The sequence below is a fragment of the Baudoinia panamericana genome (genome assembly GCF_000338955.1).
Source record: "Baudoinia panamericana UAMH 10762 unplaced genomic scaffold BAUCOscaffold_11, whole genome shotgun sequence".
NCBI lineage: Eukaryota > Fungi > Ascomycota > Dothideomycetes > Mycosphaerellales > Teratosphaeriaceae > Baudoinia > Baudoinia panamericana.
This window is the reverse complement of record NW_006911267.1, coordinates 1,173,826-1,192,163: the sequence shown is the minus strand read 5'-3', so window position 1 is coordinate 1,192,163 and position 18,338 is coordinate 1,173,826. Positions and strand designations below refer to the sequence as shown.

At 53.5% G+C, this 18,338-nt stretch overlaps 11 protein-coding genes across 11 annotated transcripts; 6 read left to right on the top strand and 5 right to left on the bottom strand.

The window, feature by feature from the left end:
* BAUCODRAFT_251192 (uncharacterized protein) lies at positions 1-1,303 on the top strand. The gene has a single exon (XM_007681542.1). It carries the CDS (start codon positions 58-60, stop codon positions 1,036-1,038), a length of 981 nt encoding a protein of 326 aa, XP_007679732.1. The 5' UTR covers positions 1-57; the 3' UTR covers positions 1,039-1,303.
* On the top strand, positions 1,275-2,180 carry BAUCODRAFT_253443 (uncharacterized protein). The gene is made up of 2 exons (XM_007681541.1): positions 1,275-1,486; positions 1,545-2,180. The coding sequence occupies exon 2, from the start codon at positions 1,569-1,571 to the stop codon at positions 2,004-2,006; it is 438 nt and encodes a 145-aa protein (XP_007679731.1). The 5' UTR covers positions 1,275-1,486; positions 1,545-1,568; the 3' UTR covers positions 2,007-2,180.
* Positions 2,181-2,247: 67 nt separating this feature from the next.
* Positions 2,248-3,268, bottom strand: BAUCODRAFT_37420 (uncharacterized protein). The gene has a single exon (XM_007681112.1). The coding sequence runs from the start codon at positions 2,988-2,990 to the stop codon at positions 2,355-2,357; it is 636 nt and encodes a 211-aa protein (XP_007679302.1). The 5' UTR covers positions 2,991-3,268; the 3' UTR covers positions 2,248-2,354.
* A 973-nt stretch (positions 3,269-4,241) lies between these two features.
* Positions 4,242-4,770, top strand: BAUCODRAFT_26928 (uncharacterized protein; the record flags this gene model as incomplete). Its single annotated transcript, XM_007680975.1, has 2 exons — positions 4,242-4,543; positions 4,608-4,770. 2 exons carry the CDS (start codon positions 4,242-4,244, stop codon positions 4,768-4,770), a joined length of 465 nt encoding a protein of 154 aa, XP_007679165.1.
* A 771-nt stretch (positions 4,771-5,541) lies between these two features.
* Positions 5,542-6,356, bottom strand: BAUCODRAFT_251056 (uncharacterized protein). The gene has a single exon (XM_007681540.1). It carries the CDS (start codon positions 6,084-6,086, stop codon positions 5,670-5,672), a length of 417 nt encoding a protein of 138 aa, XP_007679730.1. The 5' UTR covers positions 6,087-6,356; the 3' UTR covers positions 5,542-5,669.
* Positions 6,357-6,554: 198 nt separating this feature from the next.
* Positions 6,555-7,474, top strand: BAUCODRAFT_37418 (uncharacterized protein). Its single transcript, XM_007681111.1, has 2 exons — positions 6,555-6,935; positions 7,001-7,474. The coding sequence occupies exons 1-2, from the start codon at positions 6,627-6,629 to the stop codon at positions 7,283-7,285; spliced, it is 594 nt and encodes a 197-aa protein (XP_007679301.1). The 5' UTR covers positions 6,555-6,626; the 3' UTR covers positions 7,286-7,474.
* Positions 7,475-7,739: 265 nt separating this feature from the next.
* BAUCODRAFT_75948 (uncharacterized protein) lies at positions 7,740-8,968 on the top strand (the record flags this gene model as incomplete). The annotated part of the gene is made up of 2 exons (XM_007681183.1): positions 7,740-7,776; positions 7,833-8,968. The coding sequence occupies 2 exons, from the start codon at positions 7,740-7,742 to the stop codon at positions 8,966-8,968; spliced, it is 1,173 nt and encodes a 390-aa protein (XP_007679373.1).
* Positions 8,969-9,141: 173 nt separating this feature from the next.
* Positions 9,142-10,686, bottom strand: BAUCODRAFT_251053 (uncharacterized protein). Its single transcript, XM_007681539.1, has 3 exons — positions 10,435-10,686; positions 9,527-10,375; positions 9,142-9,459 (listed from the first exon to the last, which is right to left on the bottom strand). Exons 1-3 carry the CDS (start codon positions 10,471-10,473, stop codon positions 9,316-9,318), a joined length of 1,032 nt encoding a protein of 343 aa, XP_007679729.1. The 5' UTR covers positions 10,474-10,686; the 3' UTR covers positions 9,142-9,315.
* A 213-nt stretch (positions 10,687-10,899) lies between these two features.
* BAUCODRAFT_75717 (uncharacterized protein) lies at positions 10,900-12,199 on the top strand (the record flags this gene model as incomplete). The annotated part of the gene is made up of 2 exons (XM_007681168.1): positions 10,900-11,855; positions 11,905-12,199. The coding sequence occupies 2 exons, from the start codon at positions 10,900-10,902 to the stop codon at positions 12,197-12,199; spliced, it is 1,251 nt and encodes a 416-aa protein (XP_007679358.1).
* A 323-nt stretch (positions 12,200-12,522) lies between these two features.
* BAUCODRAFT_251202 (uncharacterized protein) lies at positions 12,523-14,635 on the bottom strand. The gene has a single exon (XM_007681538.1). It carries the CDS (start codon positions 14,526-14,528, stop codon positions 12,846-12,848), a length of 1,683 nt encoding a protein of 560 aa, XP_007679728.1. The 5' UTR covers positions 14,529-14,635; the 3' UTR covers positions 12,523-12,845.
* A 726-nt stretch (positions 14,636-15,361) lies between these two features.
* Positions 15,362-17,010, bottom strand: BAUCODRAFT_76509 (uncharacterized protein; the record flags this gene model as incomplete). Its single annotated transcript, XM_007681219.1, has 3 exons — positions 15,362-15,958; positions 16,026-16,405; positions 16,461-17,010. 3 exons carry the CDS (start codon positions 17,008-17,010, stop codon positions 15,362-15,364), a joined length of 1,527 nt encoding a protein of 508 aa, XP_007679409.1.
* Between the last annotated feature and the right edge of the window lie 1,328 nt (positions 17,011-18,338).

The following is an 18,338-nucleotide window of genomic DNA, read 5'->3' as shown; positions in this document are numbered from 1 at the left end:
ACGAAAGCGAAAGGCTCCTGAAGCGTCAAGGACAGTCTCTGTTGATATTACGCTGCCATGGCGCTTCCTCTGCGACAGATCAAGCCCAAGAACGCTCGGACGAAGCGGTATCTCGACAACAAGGGACCCCAAGCGGTCGAGAACCCACGAACCACACTCTTCCTCAAATACACCTCCTGCTCCGAAGTCCTCAGTCTCGTCTTGAAGGATCTGTATGCGCTCAAACGACCGCTCGCCATCAAGTTCAGCGGCAAAAACAACACCCACCCCTTTGAGGACCCGACAAGCTTCGAGTTCCTCAGCGACAAGAACGATGCCAGTCTCATCGCCTTCGCGAGCCACAGCAAAAAGCGGCCGCATTGCCTCACACTAGCCCGGACGTTCGAGTACAAAGTGCTGGACATGCTGGAGTTACTCGTTGAACCGGACACGATGCGAACACTAGACCAGTTCAAGAACGACAAGCCCGGCGTGGGCTTGAAACCCCTTATTACTTTCTCCGGTTCCGCCTTCGACAGCCCAAGCGCGAACGCGTACACCCTCGCGGCGAGCCTTTTGTTAGACCTCTTCAAGGGACCTGACGTCAAAGAGATTGAAGTAGAAGGCCTGCAGTACATGATCCACTTCTCCGTCGCAGAGGAAACAGACACCCAGCCGAAACCGCCCATTCACATGCGCACCTACCTCCTCAAGACCAAGCGGGCACCCAACTCCACCCTACCCAAAGTCGAGGTAGAAGAGATGGGTCCTAGGATCGATTTCAGAGTGGGCAGGATAAAGCAAGCAGATCCGGACATGTGGAAGGAAGCAATGCGGAAGCCGAAGGGTCAAGAGGCCAAGACCAAGAAGAATGTCGAGACGGATATGGTTGGTGATCAAGTGGGGAGGATACATTTGGGCAAGCAGGATCTGGGGAAGTTGCAGACGAGGAAGATGAAGGGGTTAAAGAGGGTGAGGGAGGCGGAGGATGTCATCGATGGCGCGGAGGAGGATGAGGTGGTGTTTGAGCCGGAGAAGAGGGCGAGGGTTGAGGCGTGATGGCAGACTTCTGGGTTGAGGACCTATGGGTGGTATTCACATCGAGCGTTCTTAGCGAGGCGTTGGCGACTATGCATTGAAGTCTAGCGGAGGCACCTGCGTTCTATGTCTTCGTGCATTCGGGCCCGTAACAGCCGATTTCGCCTTGGTTTACGACTCTTCTGTATGGTACGAGTTACCGTCTGGTCTCGACTCGCTCCTTCTTTCTCATATTAAGTTAATCACTGGTGCGGCACGGCGATTGCCGTAAATGCCGCCCGACTAACTCTCTTCACTCAATGTCCAAGCCTCTGCTAGTCGTGTTAACGCTCGAACAAATCTCAGTCTCTCAGCTATCAACACCGACCAATCGACAACACAGCGAATATGGCCAAACAAGTGGAGTCGACCACAAGTACAAAACTTGTCCGGGATTCTGGATACACCCACTGCAGGCAATGTACAACCGGTATGGCGGCGAATTGCAAGCACCTTCAAACGAAGTCTGCTGACACGGTCGTACAAAGGCCACGAAGCGTGGTTTGCTCGACATGCCGCCTGAGGTCTGGAGCCGCATCTGCAGGGAAGCTGTCATTCGCACGGTAGATACGCCAGTGGTTGCGCACTTGGAGCCCCACAAGAATGAGGATTCCGTCCGCCAACCGGCCATAACTCGTACCTGCAGACAGATTCGCGCCGAGACGCTTCCGACTTACTACTCAAACCTGTTCTCATACTATCCCGCGTTTGTGCATAAAAGGGATGCCCGGGACATGGAACCCTTAATTCAGTGGCTCACAAGCATCGGACCAGCTAACCGGCAGCATATAGCTCGTCTAAGCATAGTCGTGTTCCACCTGTTGGGTACAGCAGACTCCTTCGTCTCATGGATTCGCAATCTGCTCGCGCCGCTCGGCTATGATGCGCGGGACGAGTTGCGCGTTCAACACATTTGGACGATGTTGGACATTGTGTACGTCAAGCATTGACCGCCAGATCCACACGCGACCATGCTATCACTATAAGCTCTTCTCTGTTACGGAGCGAGCAACGTGGAGGCTTGAGTTTCCGGTGTAGGCATCACAGCAGCTACTGTGGCTCGGAAGGGAGACAGTGCGCGTGCCGCCAGCGCCGTAGTTGCATCGGCTGAGCAGAAAAGACTTGGTGTCTCCCAAGCGAGAGGATACTCACCACCGAAAGCTCGAAGAGTGATGGGCGACGGGTGCTTGGGCTGTGCAAAAGATACAGAACCTATTGCGGCGCGATGGAGAACAGATCCAATTCACGTGCTATGATCAATTTGCCGAGATATCCTTCGTTGTGAAACCATCGTTCGCTCACCACTGGCCCAAAGCAATCGCAGCACTCCACAGCTGATTTCGCTGCTCATTCGCCTCCGTTCCGATGCAAGCCAGGTACGCCGCCCACCCTGCCTGCGTGCCGGCCGAAAGCCCTTGCCTTACCGTAGGACTGCACTGCGTGACCAAGAACCACGCCGCAGAGCCGAAACTCCATTCATCCGTGTTCACAAGCGCAAGCACCGCAGCCGGCCCTTGCGCCTGCGCAGACTGCACCTCTGCAGGTGTAATTCCGCAATTGGTGCAGACTTTGGCCAGAAACTCTGCATACTGCAAGTTGTACGCCGGTGACTGCATGTTCCGGGTGCCTTGGCCGGGAACGCCGGGATAGTGGTTGATTGCGTATTTGAAGTCGCCGCTTTCGTAGAGCATAAGGGCTAGTAGTGCTGCTTGCTCCCCGAACGACTGGATGCCGTAGTTGATATAGGAGATGGCGATGTACGGTGCTGCCTGGTCGGCGGTTCGGCATTCACCAGCCGCTGGAGCGCTGTCGCAAGATGCCGTACTAGGATCGACTCGAACAATGTCGGCAGCGCAGATGGTGCTGCGCTTTAGTGGTGAGGCGATCGCGTGCGCTGACAGCGATAGGAGGGAGAGCATGATGGGAAACAGCATCTTGTGCTTCTTCTTCAGGAATTCAGATACGAACGGAGAGTGCAGAGAGAGATGCGTTAACTTGACTTCATTCACCAACGCGTCGTAGAACACTGAGGACGGGTATATTCAATAGGTCAAGTACTTAACAACAGCACAATATACACAAAGCAATCGCCCCATAAACAAAGCTAAGCTTTGTGCAGCAAACAATGTGCCGTACCAGTGGCATAATCTGGTCAGCATCGTTGCAAGGGATGGCAACAAAGCCACGCGTGAGGTTGTTTTGCAAACCATGCTTGCGGCATAGGATGCAGTGTAGGAAAGGAACGCTGACGTGAAGTCTGAAACCACAGCACGAGCCAACAGCGCGTCGCAAACCGTTAAACGCGTCAATTCTCTTGTGCATAAAACTTTGCAGTCCTCGAGCTGAAACATATATGTCTATTCCTTTCGGAGACCGCCTCCCAGTTGTTGATCCTTTGGACAGTAACGTGCAGGCTGCTCGGCCGCTAGCAAGCTGCTTTTGAGTACTATGGTCACTTCCTCAACCTGTGGACGCGAGCCGGCAACCTTCAAGGTTTCCTGGACCACAAGGCCTGCGGACGGTCACGCGTCGATGTATATGCATGCATCCAGCACTCACAAGAAGAGTCAACGGCGAAGGCGGGCCGCCGCCTGGATCACGGTGATGCGCATCTGGACTACCTTGTGCAGTCCCAACCACTAAGTTCGAAAGCAGAGCGGTGCTCCCGCCGCTTTCCCGTGCGACGGATGACGCTGGCTCCTCGGAATAGCCTGCATGAGTGGATTGCAGCTTTTCGAACACTCTTCTCGCCCTGCCGATCTTGTAGGAGGTTGAAAGGCTTGGCGTGCTTCCGCTGAAGCTAACACCACATCGTTTGACTAGTTTACTACCTTTCTGGGCAGGACGGTTTTGCTAATATGTGCGATGGTAGGGCAACTTTTGGTCTGAATTGATTGCCCATGACGTCTTCGCCACGGTGACTGCCTTCGCGGCACGTTGGGTATGCTATAATAACTTAGGCTTCTCTGGGCGTGCATTGGTCCAGCAGATCGTGTCTACCACGACAGACACATATTGTACAAATGCCTCGTATATCTCCTGTTCAGACCTTTCCCAACTAGACAGCACTCGTGCGATACTAGCCTCCTCATCTGCTCACAGATCGTAGAGCTACGGCATAGAACCAAGAAACGGACTCAACCCATCTGCGATAACCCCACGGAACTGCCATACAATCAGTCAACATGCTCGTTGCACTTGTCGCTACGCTCGGCCTGAGCGGGGTCGCGATGGCCAAACCAATTTCGCAACGAGCGGGTAGCCCAGGCTTCGTGCCAATACCTACGAACTGTACCATCGACGACTCTCTTCCAGGTAGCAGTAGCGGCAGCACAAACATCTCCGGCTACATGCCATCCGCCGACTTCACCTCCGATAACCTAGTATACTCGTCCTACTTCGACAGCTACCTCAATCAATCCGCGCAAATACAGCAGTGCCGGGAACAATGTTACGGATATGGCCAGTGCAAGAGTGCTTTATTAGCGTAAGTGAATACCGTCCCATCTCCAAATGCTCGGCGGTTACTAAGTGTGCACCACTGGTCGCAGATACCAAGTTCCTACGCCTGCTGGCTACTACGGTACCGCCGGCGGTGTACTTGAATCTGCCTGCCTACTGTACGATGCGTACCTCGACGAGAACGCCTTTGTTGCAGCTCCAGCCGGTCAATACATCAACGAGACGGCGGGCAACATCTACTGCCCGCCGTAGGATATGGGAGAAGCCGCGGACGGAAGGGTTTCGCTCCAAAGCATCAGCACAAGTACATGTCATCGTTCTGGGCGGCCTTCACCGACTGGCACTCCCACAGCTGCGCGGGAGATGTACGGCCGTGCTGGAAGGCTAACCCTTCGACTATGTTAAACCGTCATTCTTCCCTTTGGCCAGGCGCCGAACGTCGGACGGTATTCATCGCTTTGAGCGATACCATCCGACCGCACCGGCTTTCTCCCTTGCAATGACAGTGGATACAGCACTGTCGTATTGCACTCATGCTGAACGTAGAATGGGCACACGATGTGGAGGAGGTCGGGTAGGCTCGCCGAAAGAGATTGCTCCACGTCGTATGACCAAAACCCAAGCAGTTAGCTGCGTTCAATCATACACTTTTGGTCTCGTATCGCATCCTTCGCGCTGTAGCATGCTGATCACGCCAAGCAGCCATCTGCACTTCACGTGCAAGCTTCGCGCCAGCGCCATGATGGACAGCCGCAGCCGTCTTGGATGCACAAATTGTACGGAACAGGTAAGCAATTTGCAGATCGTTGCACACACCTTACGCAGATCGCAAAGCTTGCGCGTACAGTACATCACCCGGTTGCATCTTCTTACATCTGGTCAACAGCGGCGTTAAGAGCAATATCAAAGCTCCTTCACAGTCTCCTGCCTGTCTCTCTGTGGATGAAGTGTCAACCACACAAATCAGGTCACGAAGATGTCGTCGTCCGCCGGAACCCTCACGCTGGCATTGGGCATCGCACGCGGCACACAGATTATTTCGCTTCTGGTTGCAGTCTGTGTAACGGCGAGCTTGATTGGGGCCTTTGACGCATCCGCCTCTGCAATTGTCATCAATGTTCCTACCCTCTTCTTCGCCATCTGCCTAATGGTCAATGGCGCTCTGGGTTACCTCGCGCAAACGCGCTGGCGAGGCCGCACGAAGAAGTGGCAACTTCACACAGTCTGGGGGTTAGACACATTCCTCGCGCTGCTTGTTGGTCTTGCGGGAGGGGTACGTTAGCAGAATGTCTGCGCAAATGATTCATCATTGCTAAAACATCATTTGTCTTTAGTGGTTCGCATTCTCTAGTCACTACACAGTCTGGTCTTGGCTGTACTCGAATCGTGCAGCGCAAGCTGCGTTTCTGTTGATAGGTTTCACAGCCAGCTTTGTTTGTGTGGGAGTTGGTGCGGCGTTGATGCAGAGACAGCTGAGGACTGAAACTATCAAATTGAACGACTTGAGGGTGGACGAATTGCAGAGTCCGCGGTGGGGGTGAGGTGCGCAAGAGGCGCGCATTCGGCATGTCGTTAGCCACGCTGCTGTGATTGTTCTGTTGTGGCCGTTTGTAATGTCACACCTGGCGACCACATCAACGACAGATTGGCGCTGTACCAATGATCCTGTTTCCAATGAAACGACAGACGGCATTGTGCATCCTAGTATGCGACTTCGAAGGACCGCGTCAGCGAGAGGACAACGGAGAAGCTATCGGAAGACCAGGTAGCCTTCTCCAGGCTTTACGAGAGGTGCTGCTTGGCCTCCTCGGCGCACGTTTCAGGTGCTAGACCATTGGAAACTGTCACGAGTCGTGCTGTCGTTCCCAGAGCGATGTTGGCCAATGCAAGCTGTGCCTATATAGCTGCCTATCCGGCTCCACTCTTCAAGCTCCAATGCTAACGGGAACAGAAAGCGGTTGCCTGAAGAACATCTCAATGGCCACAACTAGACCATTAATATGTATATAGAGCATCAGACGGACACATCCTAGAATATAAACACATCTAAGCAAAGTAGCATTGCAACTTGAACACTTTAGCCATCGACTCACCACCGCTTAACGAAAATGATTGCAGACAAGGCAGATCGGCTCCGCGTCGCCTACATCGTCCTTCGCAGCATTCAGATCGCCACGTTGATTACTGTCTTCAGCCTCAGTCTCGCCATTGTTCTCGCATACAATGGCACTGATCTGGAGGGCAGTGCCAACCAGATCAACATCCCTATCATGGGCGTCTCCGTGTTCGGTACCCTTGTTGCAAGTCTCGGCTTAGTGGTGCAATCACGTAGCTACAGGGCAGCCCGGCTATGGCATGTCATCACCATCTACGTCGTGGACATACTCGTAGCAATCTTGCTTGCGTGTGGCACCGGTGTAGGTACCCTTGTGCTATACTGATCCCCAACTTTGCGAAGGCTACTGACGTTGGTGATATGCAGTGGACATTGTACATCGCCTTTGCGATTGGTAACTGGTACTGGGAAGGTCAATGGATCTCTGGCCGATTCGCAGATGCCGGCATCATGCTATTCGCTACGATGTTGGGGATTAGCTGTGTTGGCGTTGGCGCCGCCTTGCAAGCAGAGCATATGAGGTCTGACACTGCTATGTTGAACGCGCTGCGGACCGACGAACTTCGCCATGCGCGCCGCAACACCTCTCGCCCAACGGAGGCGAAGGTTGTATTTAAAAGCACGGAGGAGAAGAAGGTCGAGAAATACTGACCGAGGTCATGGGTGGGCTAGAAACACACTAAGGTCGAAGAAGCAGAAGGGGGCGCCTGACGGTGCTGGAGGACTGCTTTAGTCCGGGGCGCTTGGGTCTGTCTCCCAAACTGGGAAGGTGGCCTATGATCAAAAACATATGTAGGTAATGAAGAAAGAAGGCACGTAGCCTGCGAACGAAGCGATGCGTCCGTGCGCGATTTGTTCCCCAGTGACGAATGCTCCAGCCCCACGGTACTTCCGCATTATCCATTAATCCCATTCAGATGCCTCGGTATTACACGACATTCGAGCTCCTGTGAGTGCTTCACTTCAGTATAGCTTCGAACAATGCGCTCAAACAACGCAGTGAGTCTTGTAAGACAACCATTCCACTTGTTTCCCTCTTCACGTTCCCGTTTTTGTTCGGTTCAGTGCCGTCTTGAACCATTGCAGACCAGCCAACCCTCGCACCATGTCCAACGTCTTCGACAGCCAGACGTCCTCCGTAGGTCAGTAACTCCATCACTATCCCGCCACCAGAGACGATACAAATCGCATGCCACAGAGTCCTCGCAACATCCGCTTAGCGGTCTGTGGAAGCCTACCCACCTCCAACGCCTACACTATGGACCGGAGACTGTCAAGAACCATCTGCTTTCATGTCTCCCACAGGAGTCTTCCAAGGCGTTCATCGTAACCGGATCGTCGTTGGCGAACAAGACATCCTTGATCAAGCAAGTGGAAGAGCTTCTGGGTAGCAAGCACCATGCCGGAACCTTCAGCAAAATTGGACAGCATGCACCGATCGCCCAGCTGGACGAGGCAACGGAGCTGGTGATGAAAGACGAGAGTATCGACACCATCATCAGCGTGGGCGGCGGAAGCCCGATCGATTCTGCAAAGGCGATCTCATACCGCCTCAACGAGAGGCAGAAGGGCAAATTCCTGCACCATATTTCGATACCTACGACGATCAGTGCTGCAGAGTGCACGCTTGGCGCTGGCTATACGAATGAGAATGGCATGAAGACTGGAGTTGCGCACCCTCGACTTGCACCCAATGTCATCCTGTACGATGCCAAGTTTGTTCTGGAGACTCCACCATGGCTATGGATGAGCACTGGCATGAGAGCGATGGATCATGCGATGGAGTTGATGTACCATCCAACGTCTACCGAGATGCCGTGCAGGTGGATGTGTTTGTTCGCGGCAGGCGAGCTGTTCAAGTATTTGCCCAAGTACAAGGAGAATCCGAAGGATGAGGATGTCATCACCCGGCTGCAGCTGGCGGCGTTCGCCTCTCTGGGCTTCCTTGCGCTGAACGTGAAGGGAGGACTCGGCTTGTCGCATGGGCTTGGTTATGCCCTTGGCTCTCCATACCAAATTCCACATGGCATCACGTCTTGCCTAACGCTTGGCCATGTGGTAAAACTCAAGGCTGAGACGTCGCAGGAGGATGCGGCGCAGTTAGCGAGGATGGCATCTTTCATCGGACTGCAAGCCTCCGGAGACAACAGGAGGGATGCGGTGGCTGTGGGCGATGCCATCTTGGACCTGGTGAAACGGCTCGACTTGAAGACGACCTTGACTGAGAAGGGTGTCGGCAAGGATCAGGTTCCTGTCATTGTCAAGACGGCGACAAGGCAGGAGAGCGGGCCGGTGTACGACAAAGTGAAGGAGCTTGTGGAGGGTTTGTACTAGAATATACGTTTCATATATGTTCTGAGCACAATGCAGGATCTCAATGCCGGTCAAGTTGTTGGCTGTTGGGCTGTACTCACGAGAATTTGGCGGTGCGCCATCATCCTGGCAGTTCTCTGCTTGTTACCAATCCTGTAGAAAGTGTTAAGCGAGGCGTGCCTAGAAGTTGTATGTCGCCCTTCGGTACGAGCGGTATTGCTCGCGGGACCGACCCTGGACAATGGCATACGGCCAGCTAGCTACATTGCCGTAGACGGCTGGCTTGAGCATTTGAGTCGCTGTGACCAGGGTACAAGCTAGCTCGTGCGAGTCGTTCCTTTCTGGCCCTTGTGATGGCGACAGCACGGCTACGGCTTCGTGGAGCCAAGCAACTTTTCTGCGTTGCGGTGGTAGATGTCTTCGATTTCATCAGTGTTGAACATACCCTTGACGCCGTCATCCAGCATGACAGCCAGCCTGTCCACACCCGGTCTCCTCGTGAAAGGCCAGTCCTGCATTTAGAAATGAGTATAACACCTCCCACATTGATATGCCGCAGGATCACCAAGCTGGACTCACCGAACCGTACATAAGCCGTGAATGCGGTACGCCACAACCCTGCATCAACCCTACAATTTGACCCGGAAACGGAAATCCAGCCAGATCGAACCATATCTGCGTCTTAAAGGCTTCCCGCACCTCTTCCTCCGTGATGTCCTCCCACGGAACAGGCACGAAAGTACTATAAGCCGACCACCTCGAGAGCAAAGGTGGCATAGCGCCACCAAGATGAGGCAAGATGATCCTGATATTAGGACAGCGCCTAATCGTACCACTCAAAAAGAGATTCGTCACCGCTCTCGCAGTGTCAAACATAAACTCGAGCATGGGGTTTGGATATTTACCTGCAAAGGGTGCGGCTTTCACGGGTTGCTGGCCTTGAGCTCGAGCTTTCGGTGAACATGGGCATATTGGCGTTGTGGGGTGTATGAAGATAGTTGCCCGTCGCCTGTTCAACTCGTCGAATATAGGGTTGAGAGACTCGTTTCCCAAATACTCGCCGTGACTGTTGCTCTCGAGTACGAAGCCATCGCAGCCCTCTTCGGTCGCTTGAGCGATCTCTTCAAGGCAGACGTCAATGTCTGGCATGGGCAAACTAGCCCAGTAGCCAAACCGATCAGGCATTTTCTTCTTCAGGTCTGCAGCATACGAATTGACCTCACGGGCTACTTTTGCCGCGAGCTCACCGTTCCCGGCTACCAGATGCGTACCAGGACTTGAGACGGAGATAATCGACTTCGATATGCCCAGGTCGTTCATAAGCTTGAGATGGTCGTCTACACTCCATTCCGGCAAATATGGCATGCCGTCCGGATTGGCATGGCCGTTCTCAATGCATGCTTGTCGGTATGCCGGGGTTAGGTAATGCTGGAAGGAGCGTCAGCAAGCGGCCCCGTTCACCCTGGTGGACATGGGTGTATATGTACACAGTGCACGTCGATCTTCTGTGGCAATGGAGTAGCCATGCTCTTTTCTGTCTGGCCCTTCGCTCAAGCAATGGGTAACAGCGTCCCGTTTCTATCTGTGCTTGTCGTCCTATGGTCACGTGTCTTACTCAAGCCATCCCCAAACCCTCGCAACCCTACACAAGTGCTACAAGCCGCTATATGTACGCCTCGAGATCCTGAGATCACTCGGTGAGCGTGGACCGCAATGTTCACCAATAGTCACTCGGCCACTGTTGAAGGTTCGGGCGGCGCCAAGCAAGGCAAAGTCATCGACTCTCCACCTCAAGTGCATTGATTCTGGAGGTTCCGGCCTCGCGTACAGTATCAGAACCCTCACACTGAGTCTTCGTCCCAATCCTCCGGAAATTGACCCCCAGGTATGAAGTGTACCAACAAGTGAGCATGCTTTGATCTTTCCTTACTCGTTGTTTCCGCTCGTCCAGCATGGCTCCTCCCAGCTTCCTCATCAAGAATGTCCGTATCTTCGACGGCGAGCGTTCAGTAGAATGTGGCTCGGTACTTGTCGAGGACGGCAAGATATACAGGGTGGAAGCCGGCGACAGTGACTACGATGGCAATATCATCTCGAAGCCTGGGCATACGCTGTTGCCCGGCCTGATAGATGCTCACATACACGCCGACAGCGCAAACCCGGTAGCTCTACCGCAATCTCTACGATTTGGCGTAACGACAGCTTGTGATATGCATAATGAAAGCTACAACATTGAGAAGCTCCGAAAGCAGGTGGAGGCGGGAGACTGCGCAGACATCAAGACGACTTCTTTCGCGGCGACGATCGACATGGGCTGGCCCATGCCTGTTGTGCTAATGCATCACGACACGCCAGAGGTGCGTGAAGAGATAGCGACTTGGCCGAAGCTTACTACGCCAGACAGTGGACGGCAGTATGTTCGGGATCGGCTGAAGGACAAGGTTGACTACATCAAACTCATGCACGAGAGCGGCACAATACTTGGTCATACTTTCAACAAACCCTCGCTGGAGCTGCAGAAGGCAATCATCGAAGAGGCACACAAGCACGGCTTGATCACGGTGGCACATTGCACCTGTCTCGCGGATACCCTGGAGATTCTGAGCTGCGGAATAGACGGTCTCGCGCATACATTCGTTGATAAGCCACCAACGCAGGAGCTGATAGAAGCGTACAAGAAGAACGGCGCACATTGCTGCCCGACGTTGGCTTGCATGGCTTCCGCTACGACTCAAGGCCAGACGCTCCAAGAAAAGTATGCTCACGACCCACGCGTGCAGAATCTCATCGGGGAGGAGGAGAGAGGACGAATGTGTATGTGCATGTCATTCGCGAAGGAGACAGGCACTCAAGAGAATGCTTTCGAGAGTGTGCGGCAGCTGAAGAAGGCTGGCGTGCCCATAATCGTGTAAGTGGCGATTGGTACTGCTAATGATTCCGAGTCTGACACTTCGCAGAGGTTCTGATGCCGCATCACCGGCAGTAGGGACGGCTTGGGGACTTTCAGTCCATCATGAGTTGGCACTGTTTGTCAATGAGTGCGGCTTCACGCCCATCGAAGCACTCCGAGCTGCGACGTCGTTGAGTGCCCAGAGGTTAAACTTTTCGGATCGTGGCCAGATCAAGCCTGGCCTGAGAGCGGACCTCGTGCTTGTTGAAGGGAACCCGTTAGAAGACATTAATTGCACGCTCGATCTGAGAGCGGTCTGGAAAGCCGGAGAGCTGTGTTCTGCGTACAAAGGTACGCTTTGAGATCTGGATGATGTCTTGAGCCCAGGACATGCTCAACAGATCACGTGTCTAGCGTGGTATCATCGTCTTGAGTGTCGGCCGGAACGGCCCACGATGACCATTCCACGGAGTTGGTCTTCTCGAAACCGCCAGTCGACTTGCTGATACTGGTACCACTTTGCACGCATGAGCGACCAGGTTCACGTGCGGAATCGAGCAACCACACCAAGTGCCAACCCATGGTGTGCCTGACCACTCATTCTTGCTGACTTCACGGTTAGCGTCCTACGTGATGTTGCAGAGAGGGACGAGACATAAGGAAGTGGATGTTGAGACGGCGAGCCAGCGTACACTGCCCTTGCTGCTCATCGACGTAGCTTCCTACGCAAGTGGCATTGCACCTCACATTTAATGTCCAGCTTTACAGTATTTAGAGAGAATTTCGAGCTCCACACGTTGAGCGCTTGTTGCATATGGGCTAAACCAAAGTAACTTCTCTTTACCCTAATCTGCGCACATTCCATATCCATCCTATTTGGCGCCAGTTTGATGTTCCACACCCACACGTAGTTCCGCATACTCATATATCTGCGTCGATCTGGCTCTCTCAAACTCAGCCTGCACGCACTGCAGATCAGTAACAAAACACCCAGACCCAATCCCGTCCCTATTCCACAGCAACAACCGACCCGACTCTCATGATCGCCGCAACCTCTTCGTCAATTAACGGCCCTTTGTATACATCCTTAGCTCTGACGTAGTACCAAATCACACTCAAGATCATAACACCTCCCGTTACCACTACGCTGTAGTTCATCGTCGAGGCGGTAACGGGCGTCGCGGGTGGCCAGCAGCTGAAGAAGATAACGAAGACCATATAGCAGCAGGCATATGCATTGTTAATGATACCTAAGATGCCGGGTAGGTGCCACGGACCCCAGATGAGGCGAGCATTGACGACTTGCACATGGCCAACGTCATGACGTTGGGTCTTTTGGTGAGGCAGGTCCGGCTTGAAAGGGCTGTTTACCGCGTTGGGGGCAACGGTGTCGACTTCGGTCCGATGCGGTAGCACTTCACCTTTTACGCGGCGGTAGAGTAGGAGGGCAGCTGGTAGGAAGTACGAGCCGTAGAAGCCGGTAATGGTGAGCGAGACGACATCATTGAATGCCGTGTAAGACCCAATGTAAATGAGCGTGAGCAGTGCAGCGAGGAAGGATACCATTAGGACCGCATTTGCCGGCACCTGAGTCCTAGGGTTGACCGTGCTGAGAAAGCGCGAGAACGGCAGTCCCTTATCACGCGCGAAGGACCAAGTCATGCGGGAGGCAGTAGTCATGATGCCGGTTGCGCAAGCCCAGGTGAGAGCGAGGACAACCCCAGCCATGACGGTCGCCCCAGCGATGTTTCCCACGCTATCGAAGAAGACCTGGATGAATGGGAAGCCGGTAGCGGACTCGAGGACAGTCTCCACGTCGCCAAGACAGTACAGGACCGTGATCATCATCGCAATACCAACCATGCCGTTGATCAGCATTGCTCCCAGGATGGCTCTTGGTATGTTTAGCGCGGCGTTGGAGACTTCTTCAGCCATGTGGACGCTGGCATCGGCACCAACAAACACTGCAACATTGCCGAGAAAACCGACACAGTAGGATAGCCCTTGCGTAGGCCACCCGCCTTCGTTCAGTGAAGTAAGCCAGACGGATGCATTTGAACCCAGCTCAGGCGTCATCACGAGCAGCGTCGTCAGGACGGCAATGAAGCCAGCAATGTGAAAGACGACAATGAAGACCTCGAACCGCGGTAGCCATTGTGGAATCACCACGTTGATGAAAATGCAGAGACCAATGACCGCCCAGGTAAGCAGCGTACCCTGATACATCTGCGCGTCGTAGCTGGGGTAGTCGAGGATCAAAATGCCTTGCAGGATCAGGCCGGCGAACAGCGTCTCCGTTGCAACAGTAGCAACCCAAGCCAAAGACGTCAGCCATCCCATCACGTAGCTGAATATGATCTTGTACCGCGGCGGAGCCAGCATGTATACCCAGTAATACTGACCCCCAGCAATGGGAGCAAGGCTCGCAAGCTCTGAGATGACGGTGTAAACGGACATGGTCGAGAACCAGGAGATTATGAAGCCGTAGATGGCGCCGGCGGGTCCGCCATTCTCAAGCGGCTGCGAAAAGAGGGCCAAAACCGTCTCCCAGGTAATCAGCTCGCAGACTGCAAAGGCGAAGATGGAGACGAAGGCGAAACGGCGCTTGAGCACTTGCTTCTTGCCGAGCAAAGCTAAAGTTGCACTGTCGGCGGTCCGAACACTGCTGTCGTCTGGGAAGATGTCCGCCATGATAGCGTATGGTGATTGACCAAGGACCGACACTTGGAGAGCAGTGTTTGCTGTTGATTGAGAACTGTGCCCTGTCGGTTGGCTGATACTTACTTTCGTTGATTTACACAGGCGACAAGCGCCAATATCTAGAAGATTGCCTTGAGCAATAGGGAAAAATACTCGGCCACGAACGCCATAGGCGGTTGGTGAGGAGAGAGCAGCAGCGAGAAAGATGTCAACGATGTGGGCAAACAGCGCTTGTCAGTGTTTACTTGGGAAAAGAAGGCATTCAACGAAGTGGAGAAGGATGCGAATGTCATCGCTTTTCGCTAGCTCAAACTTCACCCGCGCTGTCAACGAAGAGCGGTCTGGGGCCGTCAGCCAACGCTTCCATTAGCCTCGGGGCTCGAGTGAATCGGGCCGCCATCGGAATTTTGTTGCACAGTCTGGTGCTCGCCATCGACACTTGCTTTCATCTCCATCCTTTCGACCGTCGAGCGAAGTTGTTCGTCCGGACGAATTCAGTCATATCAGAGATCGAGAGTTGCCGAAGGAATGAAGTCTCCGAGGCGTGCTGCAATCCTGTCACAACGAAAGCAGGATCGTTCTAACGAGAGTTGACGGGAATAGTTATGGGACTCAACTAACAAGGTCAAACCATCACATACATTACGCCTGCGTCCTCTGCCTCTGCGGATTCGCGGAGAAGCTACCTCGGAGATCAATGGGTATGCGTTCGAGCAATAAGCGCAATTCGCGCGTTTGTCCCGGCACCTATTGTACAGCCGAGGTCGAGCCCAGCACACCTGTAATCCACCTCCGTTTGAATAGCGTCCAGTCAATGGCACATATCAGTGCCGTCTTCGGAGCACACATAGCGGCATTTTCTGCTGCGTAAACCACACATTGGAGACCTTCCACTCTCCGTTCTGCAAGCTGACGTCGAATTCCCGAAGAAGCTGCGGTATCAGCTTCCGCATCTCGACCAAGCTGATGTTGCGGCCAATGCACTGGCGGCTGCCACTCCCAAAGTTGAAGAAATGCTTTTCCATGACGGCGAGCTTGCTGGGTTCGGCATCGAGCCATCTTTCAGGATGAAAGGCGTCAGGGTCCGGAAATACGTCGGCATTGTAATGTAGGACCCAAGGATTGATGCCGACTATCGTACCTTCCGGTATGAAATGATCGCATATCGATGTTCCTCCTTTGGGGACGTGGCGCTCAAGCAGCAGACCAACAGAGGAATGGAGACGCATCGCTTCCTTTTCGACCGCCAGGAGGTACGGCAGATTCCGTGCTTCTTTGTCGCTGATTGGGTTGCTGAGCAAGCCTGCCTTGTCTGCTGCATCAATCTCTGCCTGCAGCTTCTGCATCTTGTCAGGATTCTTCATCAGGAAGTAGAGAATCGCCCGGAGCGCTATAGCGGTTGTATCGCTGCCGGCGAACACCTACATACGGTCGTAAGTCAGCCAATCAATCACAGTTGGATCCTTCGAGGTGCCCAGCGTTGCTCACGTTCGTACTCAGGGCCACTACGACATCAATGGTTGACATTTTGTCGGGGTCAAACGATTTGACTGCAGCCCACTTCGAGAGCATGTCGTTGCCGACGCGTCCTTCTTCAAGCGCCAACTCCCCATTCTTTGCGATGACGGTCCGCGTATTGATCGCTTTGAGGGTGAAGTTCAAGACCTCATTCCATTGCTCCATCTGGGGTAGCAGGACGGGCAGAAGTGGATTTCCCAACAATCGAGGATGCCATTCAGGCACCTGGCCGCAGTGGGATGCGTACAGAAGCAGGCCCTCAATTGCTGCGATCATACCGTCCACATCACCTCCGAGTTCGAGAAAGCCGAGCTTCTTCTCGAAGGTCACCTCACCTATTACGTCAAATGCTACCCTACATCTTAGCGGCTTCCGGGAGAGCACAGTGCTGGGGCATATTCGTACTGTAATATTGCAACCATGTGCCCAGATCGAAGGCTTCCTTTCGATCGGCGTATTCATGCATCTTGTCGAGCAGCAATTTCGAACATTCGTCAATAGCGGGTTCCATCTTCAGCAAAGATTCCAGTGTGTAGGCATTGGCAATCTTCTTCTTCTGTTCTCTGTGCTGTGTCTCATCACGCGTGCTGAAAAGGTTCATTTGTGGCTTCTTGTGCCACGTAATACATTGGATGGGGTAGAAAGCTGATTTGGTGAAGTCGCCCTTAACGGTGTATATGCGAGCAACCTCGTTGGCATCCCCAACAGACACAACATTGGGGGCAATCCGCACGAGTTTGCCGTACTTTCGATGCAAAGCGATCGAAGTCAAGTGGGCTTGCCCTTTGGAGACGTTGTGAAGGCGCCAGAGCCCAGTGTATGCAGCCCACGTTGGCCCCGGAATATCGCTGAGACCATTGCGGTACTTGTTGAGCAGAGCTTTGAGCAGGATCACTGGCAAAGCGATAGCCGCGCAACAACTGAGTAGGAGATAGAAGGAGCTCCAGCTTGCCATTCTGACCACATGAATTTGTTGAGGCGAATTGCGGCAGACTGCTCCATCTGTAGATCGCACATATATCTGAACATACACCGCGGGGACGTATGCAGCTCAGACATGGGCTGGATATCCGGCCGTCCGGTGGGATGCATCAAGAGTGGTCATCTGCTCAGTTGGCCTTCCGCACCCGCGAGCTTCCTTCCAACGCTAAACTGTTGCAGCACTTGGCGCAGACCGGGAACATGTCCGTTTCAAAGGCTACCGTGGGCGAAGCATCGTGTAGACTCTTCATCACAAGGCGGCACAAGCGGCATGCGTTTGATGTCCGTGTTGGTACGCTCTTTCCCCGTTCGGCTGAACAGCTGTAACCACACCCGTGTCTCCGATGCCCCCTCTACGGAGTAGCTAAGGTAGCACGTATTGCGTGTTGTAACATGCCCGCGCTGCCGTGAGCACTCCTCAAGGTCATGTCTTGATTGTCCGAACTCTCACCGCAGTCTTGCTCTCGATTAGTTAGTCAGTGATGCACTAAACACAGCCACCTGCTGTACGGTAGATGTTGGGCCGCATTGGATGTGTGATGGATTTGTGGAAGTTCCTCAAACCTGCAATTCGCGAGCTACTTGAATAATCCTCCTGGAGATGTAAGTAAGCATTCTCGAATCCAAGAACCAATCTTCCTGCCGCTAGGTCCGGCCGCTAACGAAGGCGACGTGTGGGATATTGCTTTGCTTGGGCGGCAGAATGTGCGCTGCGATGTTGTCGTTATTGACCCGTGGACTTCGAGCGAGGCGTAGCAATCGTGCAGCTTCCATCCCATATGAAGGCACAGACGCATCGTACGTGGATCTGACTCCGAGAAGGTGGGAGGTTTTCAGAGCCATCATCTCAGCTATACCAAACTTCAAGGTCTCGGGAAAGGGCTCGCTCGAGCCGCTGTAGGGTGTCTGGGTCACAGTTCGTCAGCGACGAGCTGATCCCAAACTACGCAGATACTGTGTTTTCACGAAGACCCATCGATTACGAGAGGCGAAGTGAGAGCGTATCGTAGAGAGTCCAACCCAAGCAAAGTCATGTGCCGGCAGCCTGAACTTGTTGTTCCCAGCATTTCAATGCTATAGCTCTCGATATCGTGATGAGCGCGAATCAGTGATAGGTCGTAGACAGCAGGCTAGATCAGAGGAGTAATCGACAGTTTCATGTCTGACACAGCCGTCAATTTGCAATCACATTTACGAAGTGTTTACCCGCCGTTGTTATTATATACAGCGCGCTTTCCAAAAGTGAACCGGGAAAGCCGCAACATCCTTAAGATGTCCTCCGTGAGTACCGTAATAGTAACA

Coding starts and splice junctions, on each gene's coding strand:
- BAUCODRAFT_251056 (XM_007681540.1), bottom strand. CDS start 6,086: ATGCCGAATGCGCGCCTCTTGCGCACCTCACCCCCACCGCGGACTCTG.
- BAUCODRAFT_251053 (XM_007681539.1), bottom strand. CDS start 10,473: ATGGCTACTCCATTGCCACAGAAGATCGACGTGCACTGT. Junction 10,376..10,434: donor AGAAGATCGACGTGCACTGT/GTACATATACAC, acceptor CGCTCCTTCCAG/CATTACCTAACCCCGGCATA. Junction 9,460..9,526: donor CACGGCTTATGTACGGTTCG/GTGAGTCCAGCT, acceptor TTCTAAATGCAG/GACTGGCCTTTCACGAGGAG.
- BAUCODRAFT_251202 (XM_007681538.1), bottom strand. CDS start 14,528: ATGGCGGACATCTTCCCAGACGACAGCAGTGTTCGGACCGCCGACAGT.
- BAUCODRAFT_251192 (XM_007681542.1), top strand. CDS start 58: ATGGCGCTTCCTCTGCGACAGATCAAGCCCAAGAACGCTCGGACGAAG.
- BAUCODRAFT_37420 (XM_007681112.1), bottom strand. CDS start 2,990: ATGCTGTTTCCCATCATGCTCTCCCTCCTATCGCTGTCAGCGCACGCG.
- BAUCODRAFT_37418 (XM_007681111.1), top strand. CDS start 6,627: ATGATTGCAGACAAGGCAGATCGGCTCCGCGTCGCCTACATCGTCCTT. Junction 6,936..7,000: donor TGCTTGCGTGTGGCACCGGT/GTAGGTACCCTT, acceptor GGTGATATGCAG/TGGACATTGTACATCGCCTT.
- BAUCODRAFT_253443 (XM_007681541.1), top strand. CDS start 1,569: ATGCCGCCTGAGGTCTGGAGCCGCATCTGCAGGGAAGCTGTCATTCGC.